General features: G+C 40.3%; 1 protein-coding gene across 3 annotated transcripts; it reads right to left on the bottom strand.

The window, feature by feature from the left end:
- Positions 1-21: 21 nt before the first annotated feature.
- Positions 22-11,452, bottom strand: ngly2 (N-glycanase 2). Of its 3 annotated transcripts, none has more exons than XM_084944224.1 (12): positions 10,694-11,448; positions 8,100-8,239; positions 7,742-7,917; positions 6,275-6,435; positions 6,003-6,143; positions 4,727-4,848; positions 3,527-3,710; positions 3,176-3,321; positions 2,723-2,847; positions 2,256-2,382; positions 1,805-1,938; positions 22-832 (listed from the first exon to the last, which is right to left on the bottom strand). In XM_084944224.1, exons 1-12 carry the CDS (start codon positions 11,119-11,121, stop codon positions 707-709), a joined length of 2,010 nt encoding a protein of 669 aa, XP_084800350.1. In that variant the 5' UTR covers positions 11,122-11,448; the 3' UTR covers positions 22-706. The 3 variants fall into 3 exon arrangements, with proteins under 3 accessions (XP_084800350.1, XP_084800351.1, XP_084800352.1); XM_084944225.1 differs by having other exon boundaries at positions 3,527-3,695; positions 10,694-11,447; XM_084944226.1 differs by lacking the exon at positions 22-832 and having other exon boundaries at positions 1,824-1,938; positions 2,766-2,847; positions 10,694-11,452.
- Positions 11,453-12,501: the final 1,049 nt, after the last annotated feature.

The raw sequence follows: 12,501 nt of genomic DNA on the forward strand, positions 1-12,501 counted from the left end.
TAAAATCGAATTACACTTGAGTCTTTTGTGACATTTGTTTAATTTAAAATCTATTGTGTGTAACATGGAGAACCAAGTATATTAAAACCGTCTTTACCTTCCAAACATTTGACCGTACCCACCCATTAAAGAGGGAATCATTAAGCTCTGAGCTGCAGCAGCTAATTACTCTGCCGACAATTTCCCCAGATCTTGCTAAACAAGATCCAAAACGAAAATAACAAAAACACCAACAAGAAGCAGATGTTCTGCTGCTGAAGTTGAGAGGATTCACCTCCCATAAGAAGCACAATTGGAAGATGACTCAGCGCGAGACACTTGCTTCAAGCCAAAGTTTCAAATTGGACATGATTACATGTAATTACGGAGGAGAGGCTGCTCTCAGAACAATGCATCTTCAGCTTGAGACAAAAAAAATCATATGGAGTGCCCATTTAGCTGTAAGGTGTCTTCTTGTTGACTTTGGGGTAACGTCTCCAGAGAAATGTAAATGGCTGGTTTTGCTGGGCGAGCGTGGCAGGTATTATTTTGCATCACTGCTGCCGTCAGAACCGTATTGTGCTAAAGTTAATTAAATGGGAGAAAAAGCAAAGGAATCAGTGAACAAGAGCGGTGGGAAAAAAATGTAAAAAACATTTTAATTGTTAAACTGACTGTACATTCATTCAGATCGAAATTCACAGGAGAGTTTTTAAAAAGAGCGGGATCACTTGTAGAAGACGAGGGAAGAAGTCATGATGATGTATCCTGGCTGCTGCGCTGGGTTTGGATCCCGTCCGTTGAACAAGCCAAAGTAGACGACAGTGTTGGATTCAGACCTGCTCATGTTGAGCTGTCGGGACAGGAAGAGAGCCGCACAGTGTTAATAAAACCTGTCTAATGAAATGACGTGAGGTTCAGTCTCAGAGACTAGTCAGGATTTACTCGATTAGATCAGGAGTCTTTGGGGTCAATAACTCACTCGAGAATAATAAAGTGCTCCTTTATTCTAATGGGTACAACTTCAAATCAAGTGCTTCTCGTCAGCACGACTTCAATTTGAGGTTCTTATAAAACTACTGAAGAAGAGAAGCCCTTAGAGAAAGCACTGTGTAAGTGACGCAGTGATGAATTCCCACTGGCAGATTTCACATTGTGTCCTTCTTACAGCAAACTGATTGTACTTTTACTTTTTTCCTACTCTTGAGTCTGTTTGATGTCATAAAGGGGATATCCCTTATATGTTCATGACAGGCCCCACCCATCTGGATTCAATTCTTCTGTCAACAAGTGGAAGCCAATCAGAAGACAGTCAGCTAAAAGGAATGGAGACGAGAGCTAGAACGATTTCAGACAGAGGGACTGCATCAAGGCCAAGAATAAGACAAGGATTATTTTGAACTGTCAGTCATGCAAAGCTTCTCTATCAGAGGCCAGTAATGTCAACATTGAGCTGGAAATGAGCATAACAGAATATTCAGCCTAGTGCAGCTGTTTTGAAGACTCTCCAGCTTTTAGACAGTTTTGATTTCTCTTTGTTATTGTGGACACCACTAGAAAAACGCTCATGACACAAGCATGTAAGATCCATTATTGCCACATCTGTCCTTAAGAAACATGAAATTCTCAAACTTTTTTTAAGCCAACAGTTCTGTTGTGTTAAAAAGCTAGAAAGCATGGCTCGATTGCCAGTAGTCTGCTTACTGTGGCTGAATAACATTTTAGGACGGTTTTGTTGTGGGTTTCATATTAAGAGGAGCTTTAAGTCAAGCATTTCATAAATATTTAAGGGATGAAATGAGAAACTTAGTGGAGAAGGACCAACCTGTTTGGTGACGTCAACCCTCCAGGGATTCACCTGTAGTCCATCACACCAGCCTCCTCGGCCGTACAGCCATGTGCCGTGTTCGTTCGGTACAGCGCCCTCTTTGACGCGCATTGCACAGCCCAGAGCCGTTCCTAATGGTCCCAACATGACATTAAAAGCGTTTGATTTCCGATTTGCACCGACCAGTTTCTTTTTAAGGCTTTAACAAGCACCTTGATAAACAATCCTCAGGTACATTTGTAGGTTAGCTCATCAGCAGAATATTTTTTAAATTAAAAAGAAATGTAAAGTTTGAGGATTTCAAATTGATTTTTGTGGATAGAGTATCTATCTAGTATTTTTAATTTGGACGGCAGGACAAAATTAAACTTGTCCTGAGGACTCAGACCACTGATAACTATAACATCTAAAATCTTTAGCAGTCATGCAGAAAGCATCTTTTCCTCACCTGCAGAATCAAATACGTGGGTGTTGTTATAAGCAGCGTTGATCATGAAATGGTGGGAGGTGACACAAAATTCTCCGCAGCCGTTCTCGTCGCTGCCGTGTCCTGTGATGACAGCGTACAGCTCGACCTGAAAACAGACATGCAGCCAATGTGATCCTCCACAGACAGCTGTAAACAACTAGCAAAGACTGTATGTAAAAGATGGACGTAGCCACCGTGACTTCAACCTTAAGGACTCTGAAGATATATTACATTGAAGCCTTGAGCTGCGTTTTCACCATCGACTTCATGGCGTTTTTCTTGAATAACTGTTTAGCTCATAAATGAAGTTAGCAGTAGGGTTATTTTCTCCATAGACTTCTATCCAGCCTGACCCCTGGTGGCCATTGCAAAGAATGTAGCTGGAAGTTACGTCCATCTTTTAGAAACAGGCTCTGACATTTTGTGGTTAACATCATATCTGATACCTTTTTGGTGGACACTGGGACAGTGAATTTGATTGGCTGGTACCTCTTGTTGTAATTTTTGTCAAAGGTTCCTCCATCGTACAGTGACATCACTTTAAAGGGACGAAAGCTCTCCACAAAGTTTCCTGTGACAGAGAAAAAAAACCAAACAAAAAAGTCTGACGCAACATCTTCCTCTAGATTTACAAATTATGGAGCTTTAATAATCCTGATTTTTTTTTTTTTTTTTTTTTTTTAATGCGTTTCTTTCATTGATTATTAATGATATATTTTGAATATGCTTTAGCATCCAAGTGGTTTAAACATACATTTTAAGATAATATCCTGGTTTGTTTGCATGAGAAAGATTTGCTCAGTAGTGCCGATTTGTGCTCAGCACACACACTCATGACATGTTTGTAAAATGTAACAAGCTTCCTGCTGCAGTTTGATTGCATCATCTGTGTTATTCACCTGTCTGATTGGTACCACTGAACCTCAGATTGAGGGAAACAATCCAAGGCATCGCCCAAGGCACCGTCTTCATAGTGAAGGTGCATTTATTGCTGTCCAGCAGGGGGATCAGAGGGGACACATCCGTCAGCCAGCGCCCGATACCTCTGGTAAAATAAGACAAAAATCATATTGCACAAACTAATACTAATAATAATAATAGGTTGCATTTATATAGCGCTTTACAATTCCACTATTCATTCACTCTCACATTCACACACTGGTGGAGGCAGCTACAGTTGTAGCCACAGCTGCGCTGGGGCAGACTGACGGTCATAGCTGTGCTATCAGTGCTTCCCACGAGCTTTGTACCTGCGGAAGGCAGTGATCCATCGACCCAGCTCCATGTTGCAGTACGGACTCGTGCGGTCGCAGCAGACAAAAAGCTGCACAGTGTGATCCCACTGAGCGCATGACGAGTCTCTCTTGCCCGGACATGACAGCGACGCATCAAGCTCCAACGTGTCAAAGTCCAACAAGTCTGTGGACAAAGCACCTTTTTTTTTAAAAAAAAAAAAAAAAAAAAAAAATATCATACATTTTCCATCTTTCTTATATGTCAACGTTCCTGCTGCCGAGAGTCGACCATTCACCTATTCCAGTAGGATGTTAAGTCACTCTGTGTATATAATTTTTGCAGTTAATGATGAATCTTGAGTCAAGATTCCAAAAACTGCTCTTTAAAAATAAAAAATTTAAATAAATAAAATTTAAAAAAAATCATTTGAAACTCCAGAGTTGAGAAGCCCACAGAGGGGCTGCTCCCAGTCCCTGCCACCAGAACAATGAAAAATGTTCATATTTGAAGTTAAGATGAATATCCAACATTGGATTGGGGTGTAAAAAGTCATGATAGCCACAAAATGATCAGTTTTATTTTAACAATATCTGATATTTCTTTTCTGTCACATGAATCAGAATCAGCTTTATTTGTCACAAGCAGGTTGCCCTGCAGTGAAATGGGACCCCCGAGTTTACACAGATAACACAGACATCACATGGGGTTACAAGTCGGAGATCAGTAGCGTTACAGAACAGAACACTGAAATGTACACAACAACGGGAGGGTACAAGAGGAAAAAAAGAGACCTCCACTCATGCTGTGCTTCCATGGTAGGACAGCACGAGAACAGGAAACCAAAAAAACTCCTCTGCACAAAAAAGCACATGAATGGCCACAGCACAACATTATGAAAGACATGACAAGCCACAGGGTAGGGGATATCATAACACAATAAACACAGTGTGTACATCTGATCCGGGACTGCTGCAATCTTTCGACTGCGCCGCCAGCTGCCCGATGTCCACATCATGGGGGAGGTAAGCATCGAAGGCGTTGGAAGGGGAGGGGGGGATGTGTGAGTGCTTATCAGTGTATGTGTGTGCGTGAATCTGATTAAAGCGTAATGCTTTCACAGATAAAAATCAGTCTATTACAGCAGCATTATATGAACAACTTGTCTATCACAATTAACCTGATTAAGTAATTAACAGTTGTTTTGATAAACCTACCTATAGACAGGTCGACTGTGGCCACGGCTCCTTTGTCCCCTTGCATTTGGACTTTATCAAAGACAGAAACAACTTTTGCAGGATTCTGGAGTTTAGTCTGCAGATCAGCAAAGAAATCAAACCTGGAGACGAAGCAAAAGTAACTGATCAATGACAAAAACAAAACAAGTGCATCCATGGAGAGCTTGTACTGGTGACTACAAACTACATCAAATGCCATAACCAAAATATCTATTTGGAGGTTCACTATGCATAAGATACAGCAGTTTAAAAAAAAAAACAAAAAACAAACACAAAACATTAAAATTTACTGCATACAAGTTTCATCCTTTAGAGATGTCACATGTCCTGTCTTTTGTGGGGGGTGAGAAAGGCCATGGGCATTGATTTTAGGAAGTCTTCTTATAGCTCATCACCTACCATCATTACAGCTGCTGATATTGAGATTGTGGAGAGTTACAAGTATTTAGGGGTTGTTCTTGACCTCAAACTGTGTTTTGAGCCTCATGCTGATGCCACTACCAAAAAAGTTCAGCAAAGACTGCTCTTCTTAAAGATAATTAGATCTTTTAATGTCTCATCTGAAATGTTCTCCTTGATTTACAGAAGTTTTATTGAATCTGTTATTTCTCTCTGTATTGCTGCTTGGTTTGGTAACATGACTCTGAAGAACAAGAATCGTTTTGGGACTTTTGGTAAAAACTGCCAGCAAAATCTTAGAGCGTTGGCAAGACAGGCTTTTTGCCATGTATAACAAGCATGTGCTGAGGAAGGCTCGCTTTATTGTCAATTGTTACAACCATCCACTTTACAGTGAGTTTGACTTGTTGCCCTCTGGCCATCGTTTCAGAGTACCAGCAAGGAAGACCAAAACATCATTGTTTATCATTGTTTTGTTTATTCTTATTGCTGCTAAACTGATTTCCCCTTGTGGGACAATATAACCAATGTAACCAAAGCAGCCGACGTAAAGCTATTGTTATTAGAACTAAAGACTAGAAACTTGAGACAGAAAAAAGGCATAAAATAAAAGAAATTACTCAGTGGAACTTCTATTATAACCGTCTCTGAAGAAGGCCTGGTATTGATCATATGTATATTAATCTTAAAATCAAAGTGCTACTCATTTAAAACAAAAAAAGTTGGATTCAGATTCCAGCTGTGAAATCTAATAATCAGTTAAATTCCAGTTAAAACACTGGAATAAAGCTTCTAGTGTCCTCTTGTTACATTATAAACCGTAATCTTCCAGTTTCAGTAACCTTCATGTACTTACCACTGGGCCTGCCAGTTAACAAAGCTGAACGTGGGGTAGAGGAACCAGCCCATCTCAGCCAGCAACCCCTGTTTGTCAATGCCGATGAAGAAATTTGGGGACGGGGTGTTCTGGAACGACACATTGACCAGCTTTCCAAACCTGAACAACAAATTGGAACATCAAAACAAAAATCATTACTGTGACCTTTTAGAAGAACAGTTAGTCCTTGTACATGAATGTGAAGCATCAACATCAGAAGGCTTTTAATCCTGCAGGTGAGCCGATCTTACCGGAGCGTCTGAGCGACCGCGGGGTCCTGATGCACCATGGCAGCTGGGATGCTGAGCAGCGAGAAACACTCATCCCCGACACAGTTCATATCCTGGAGTGGATTTCCAGGGAGGGCATAGACGAGGACACCGGAGGCATTGGACTTGGCCATGCTCTGAACCTGAATGAAAACAAATCAGAGAGGATGAAACTGTTACAGACCTCAATATTAATAATGAATGTCTATGCTTATGTAATTAATGCATTCATAGTTTGGTCTATAAAAGAAAGGAAACAGGGAAGAATTTATTTGAGGCTACAATGCTGAAAACTGCTGAACTTGACATTTATGGTAAAGGTTTGTGTCACAGATTTGAAGAAAAAAAAAAAAAAATTAAACAAATGGAACATTTTTATTTTTCACCAGAAATGTCTGTGTTCTTAGCTTCCTGATTTCTCTGTGCCTAACTCCTTGGGGTCATATAACAAGGGGAAGAGTGATTTGACTCAGAACCATCAGCAGACTTCATAAAACCAACTATCCACAGTGTCCATCCCACACTTTGATATATGCTGTGAAAAACAAATCCCCATTGATAAGTTGAGCAATCTGCAGCACAGTGGCTCAGTGATCAGCAGTTTCCTCACGGGTGCATGTCTTTTGGGGGAAAAGTCTCCAATAAAGGTTTTAAAAAATATCTCAATTTAAAACTTTAATAAATAATCTCAATAAAGACATATCCGCCTATGAATCTGTCGGCAAGGGGCAAAACTTTTGATACTGGAAGCTTTCTGGTTCCACTAGTGGTCCGAGTGCTATTGGCCAATCGTGTTTGAGCAGGCTTTGACTACATGTGGGTAAACAGTCTGTGTAGAGAGCAAATGAGGGATTGGATTTGCTGAAATGCAAACCCAAAACTATCAGTACAGTCTGCCATGATTTAGTTTTTTTTTTTTTAAATCATTAAGTTTATATATTTGTTTCCCCTCATTCAAACAGATCAGTGCACAGCTTTGATGTCCATCAGCTACACCGGAGACCAGGGAGTGTTGGCCTCACCAGCCAAAAGTTCCCAAATTATTAAGAAATAAAAGTCAAATAAAAACAAGAATTATTGGTTTCAGCCTCTCAGCATGAAGACTTGTGGTTTCTCCTCCATCGTTTCATTATTCTGTCATTGATTTTTGAGTTGTCTTTCAATTCTGTCCTCTGTAGGTTGATCATTTTTACTTCCATCAAATGATATAGCATACCTTCATCCCTAACACATTACCCAGCCCACATCTGTGTAGATATCCAGCATGTTTGTTTTTTCCATTGAGATCTGATGTGTTTATGTAGTCAAGCTTTAAATGTCAAGAAAAAAAAGCCTTTAAAGTCTCCGGATCCTCCCCGTTCGATTTAATTTCACTGAACTTCAAGCACGTCACCACAGACGTCAACAAACTGGAAGCAAAAACATTCATTCAATTTGACACTAACAGACCTTAGTGAAGAAAGAACAGTTGCCTTCAGACACCCAGGCCACAGCACCTGCCACCGAGGGGAAGGTTTCACACCCATCTCCAGCATCAATCACTGTATAGGACTTTGAGCCCCAGCGTGCCATGAGCCAGTCATATCTGGCATCTAGTCTTTTAATGATCACAGGCATCTTCCACTCTGCAGGGGGGAGCCAAGGATTACAAATAAATGCTTGCTCTCAACATTCCTCTGCATTCTAAATATTAATAACTACTAATAAACAGACCTGAAATTAACCTTCTTCTGACTTCACTCCTCTAAAAATCAGGCAGATCAAGAGAAAAATCAGTTGCAGAGTCTGATTTCATGCACTGTCTTACCCTCTGAGATGAAAGCAGCCTGGGAAAGACCACAGCTGTGTCCCATGCAGCTCCAGTAGTAAAGCACTCTGGGGATCCAGTTACCCAGAGCAAAGACGGGCACCGGAGAGAAGTGCAGCCTGGATAGAACCTCCTTTTTACTGCGGAAAAGTAAAAGAGGCAAGCGCACGGATGGTTATATTAACTCAGGAAGAACCATAAAACCTTATCTTCAGCTCCAAGTTTAAACTCTTGGACTTCAAAATAATCAATTTATTTCATACAGTTCATCTGCTAACTGGAAAAAAAAGCCATTTTAGTCACATGCCTTCTGATTGGCTGCACTTCAAAAGCAGAAGATCAGAGCATCAGGTGGTTGCGGTTTCTGTGTCTTAGATCAGCGGTCCCCAACCTTTTTTGCACCACGGACCGGTTTATCACCAGTGTGTGAATGGGTGGATGACTGAATGTGTAAAGCACTTTGGGGTCTTTAGGGACTAGTAAAGCGCTATACAAATACAGGCCATTTACCATTTATGTCAGACAATATTTTCACAGACCAGCCTTTAAGGTGTGGCGGATAAATACAACAAAATAACACCAGTACTGGTAGCAAAAAAAAGAAGATTTATTCATAACACACAGGAAAAGACCCAGGGAAACTGAGTTAACGGAAAAAAATGATAAACAAAATAACGATAAAAACCCTGAAAACCATAAATTTCACACTCGAGCCTCAACTCTTGCAGCACGGTACCAAACAACTCACAGACAGGGATATCCCCTGTGACATCATACAGAACCAAGAAAAACTGTCCAACACAAAGCACTTAGATGTGTCTGAAGCTTTTGATGGCCATATTTAATGTAAGCATCCACCATTTTAAGTGCACATATTTGAAAGTAAGAAAAATCCTTCATAGGTTAACTCTAAACAACCCAAGAAAATGGTTAATACAATAAATGTCACTCTGGCAGTGTATGACCTTTGGGATCTTGCTCATGTTAATAAAACATTGAGATTTAAATAAAAACATCATAACATCATGTTTTCCAATAGACTAAGAAGTTCTAGGTACTTTTTACTTCTGCTGCACTTCCCTTTTTTCCAGTGCAGTTTCCTGTTTGGTACAGTATGTTGTCACTATTATTAAGATGGTTCCTGTTTCACATAACCGATTATTTTACAGCTTTGAGGATTAATGTTCCTGAAAACTGTAAAATAAAATATCAGCCTCCTGTGCAAGTTAAAAAAAAAAAAAAAAAAAAAAAAGTATACTCTGCTCATTTAATCTTCCAAGAAACTTTTTAATGTCAAAACTGTTTCACAGCACAGATTTGAAATAAATGATGAAAGTGCTAAAATTATCCATCGTATGAAATCTATATTTTATGATCTTTTGGAAGGCCCTGTGTGTTTCACGTTCAAATAGAAAAAGGTAAATTTCTAGTTATATAAACTGAAATTTTATAGTTTACAGACAAAATTAGCTTATGGATGGGAATGCATTAGAGAGGAAACTAGTGGGTCTCAAAGCTTTATGGAATTTGAACCCGAGCAGAAAAGAAGTCACGTTTCACAAGTCTGCAGGTTTTTTGTAGTTAAAACTGTTTAATTTTGCATCTGAAGCTCTCAAACTGTCTTTAAATAACACCAGCAACTCCAACTCTATGCAGTCATGTGAAAATCTAAGTACAGGTTCTACTATTCAAATGAACATGATCATCAGCAGGTATTAGCGCCCACTCAAAGTACAGACCTCATTCTGACTGAAATGCTGTGGAGGGACCTTAAGGCCTCAGTGAACTGAAGAAGAGTGGGCCAACATTTACCCCCCCACAGGGACAGAGGCTGAAAGTCACACACAGAACCATTACTTCAAAGTTCCTCCTGCTAAAGGTCGTTCTACGACTTATTCAATCATTGGATGGACTTAGTGTTTCACAGTAGGTCTTTTGCCACTTCAAGTTGCTGAAGCCAAAGATTTAACCAACCTGTAAAAATATTAAAATTGACAGAAATTTATCCCCAAGTGAACTTTCAAGCACTTTAAATGATTAATATTTGTCAGTCATAATATGCACCACATTTGCTTTGTTGCTCCTGCTGATATTTGTGTTCTGTTGTGTTGTTTTATTACCTGATCCATCATCCTCTTCACTATCTGTGCAGTGCTTTGCATGTCATTTCTGTAGTGATGTTGTGATTGCATTTAAAAGTGGGTGTGCTGAAATATTTCCAGATGTGTACAGCTGTTCTTTTAAGCCTTTTTTCTGTTCCATTTTCACGTGAAGCTTTTAGCCTCTAGTGGAGGTTACATGTTCTGAATCCCTGTCCATATCTAACATTTGACAGAAAAGCGAAGTTTAGCCTTGTGCTTCAAAACTAGACTGTGTGTATGTAAAGTGAGCAAAGGTAACTCCACCACCCACAACAGAAAAATTTTGCATAAACAGCTTCAGGATATTAATTAATTTAATATAATTGTATTGACACTGAGTATGTTTTACTCAGTGCAGGTATGCATTGCCAAGTGCTATTAAACATCTGTTTTTTATCACCACTGGAACCCAATTCGTCTGCCTTACAGCGAGGATGAGTCCTTCACGCTCACCTGTGGGCGGCGGCCCGCAGCACCTGCTCCCGCATCCAGAGAACATCATTGACCACAGAGTCGTCCAGGGATAGGAAGAGCACTTGTGTGCTGTTCGGAAGTTCCTCCACGAGACTTTTTAGCGAAGACTCTGAGCTCCAAAGGCACTCCAGAAACCCTGAGTTGTTGGTGAAGGCGTGGATCACCAGAGGTCCCCTCAAAGCGTCGGGCTGGAAGGAAAACTCCCCATCCAGAGTTGGTACTTTGAACGCGTCTGCCGGGTCACCGGGCTCCGGCCCGGCGGGAGGTTGCCGAGATCTCAAACTCACCGTGCTGTCACCTTCGGTCAGCAACACCTGGCGCCTCGGTCGTCCTCCTGTTTCAGCGATATGAGCTGCCACAACAATCAGGAACCACAACAGCGCAGACTTTGAACGCAACAAAGCCATGTTCCCGGTGTAAGCTAGTGCCCGTGAACTCACCACGAACAACCGAGGTCGGACATCACTTCGCCAAAAGTTAACTTAAACTTAAAGGGTCAGAGTCTGTTTTGGCTGTCCCCAGACGACCTGTGATTTCCTCCTTCCACCTAATCATGACATCCAAACATTTGAGCTGGAGGCGGGCCGAGCCGCTGTGTACGGCAGCCCTGCGGGGACACAAGTCTAGGAAAGCGCAAACGGTACTTTTAACGAGAAATGATCTGAAACAGAGAATTTGATTGGTCGTCAAAATAATTAAATCTGTCGTGATAAAACGCTTAGTTGAGGCGGAAAATGCGGAGACAATAGCTGCAAAACGACTAGCAGAAATATATTTTCAACATCTCGCGAGATTTGATGATGACCTGACCTATTTCAGAGAAATGTTTTAAGACCCTTGACATGTCTATGAACCATCCGAGGATAAAAAAGAATCCAACTTAAAGGGGAACCAGTGTAGCGTTTACACATAACAGACGAGTTAAAGAAGCAGTTTTAAAGTTTAGCATCAGGTGCTTTGTTACTGCTGACCTGTTTCAAAAACACAGAAACTATAACCATTGCGGGGCAAAAAAGAAAGAAAGAAAAGAACCACAGCAGGTGAACAGTGTATGTAAGTCCTTAAGAACATGAATAAAAACATCAAGGAAAGACTTGATACTGGTCCTGAAAAACGTATCTGGTTCTTTAGTTGATCAATCTACTGTTGACTGAATCAGAATCAGAACTTTATTAGTTCCTAAAGAAATTATAAATTCTTTCCAAAATATGAAGAAATGAAGGACACTTTAAGACTTGCATAGTATTGTACACATTTACCCGTGTTTACCTCCCCACCCAGTTGTGGTAGATAGCTGTTGCTCCTTGTACCTGGTTCTGCCGAAGGGTTCATCCTGTTAAAAGGGACATTTTTTTTCTTCCTACTGTTGCCAAGTGCTTGCTTATCGGGGGAATTTCCTTGTATTATTGTAGGGTCTTTACCTAACAATATAAAGCACCGTGCAGGTGACTGTTGTTATGAATGGGTGCTGTATAAATAAAACGTAATTAAACTGAATCGTATTCTTTTATCTCAATAAAAATATTTAAAAGGTTATCCGACACAAGCGCCAATTCAAAAACTAGAGTATGCCATTACAACATATATTGGTTGCTATTATTAAGAAAACTATTCAGTTTTATCGATATAAAGTAAACAATGTAAAGTACAAGTATAATGTAGCTCTTTATATAACCGTATCTCATTCATCAGGACATTTTCTTGCACATCTGCTAATACAAAAACTAAGGCATGTCTCAGAGAGCTTCACCATATCACAATCATGTCAAATTTGAGGTTGCATATTG

This window comes from Perissodus microlepis, chromosome 11 (assembly GCF_051167445.1).
Source record: "Perissodus microlepis isolate ML-2025 ecotype Zambia chromosome 11, ASM5116744v1, whole genome shotgun sequence".
Taxonomy (NCBI): domain Eukaryota; kingdom Metazoa; phylum Chordata; class Actinopteri; order Cichliformes; family Cichlidae; genus Perissodus; species Perissodus microlepis.

What these genes read in the sequence shown, in the direction of transcription:
- ngly2 (XM_084944224.1), bottom strand. Translation starts at nt 11,121, where the DNA reads ATGGCTTTGTTGCGTTCAAAGTCTGCGCTGTTGTGGTTCCTGATTGTT. An exon ending in CTGCGGGCCGCCGCCCACAG is followed by an intron (nt 8,240 to 10,693) that starts GTGAGCGTGAAG and finishes ACTTTTCCGCAG; the next exon opens with TAAAAAGGAGGTTCTATCCA. An exon ending in GTTAACTGGCAGGCCCAGTG is followed by an intron (nt 4,849 to 6,002) that starts GTAAGTACATGA and finishes CTTCGTCTCCAG; the next exon opens with GTTTGATTTCTTTGCTGATC.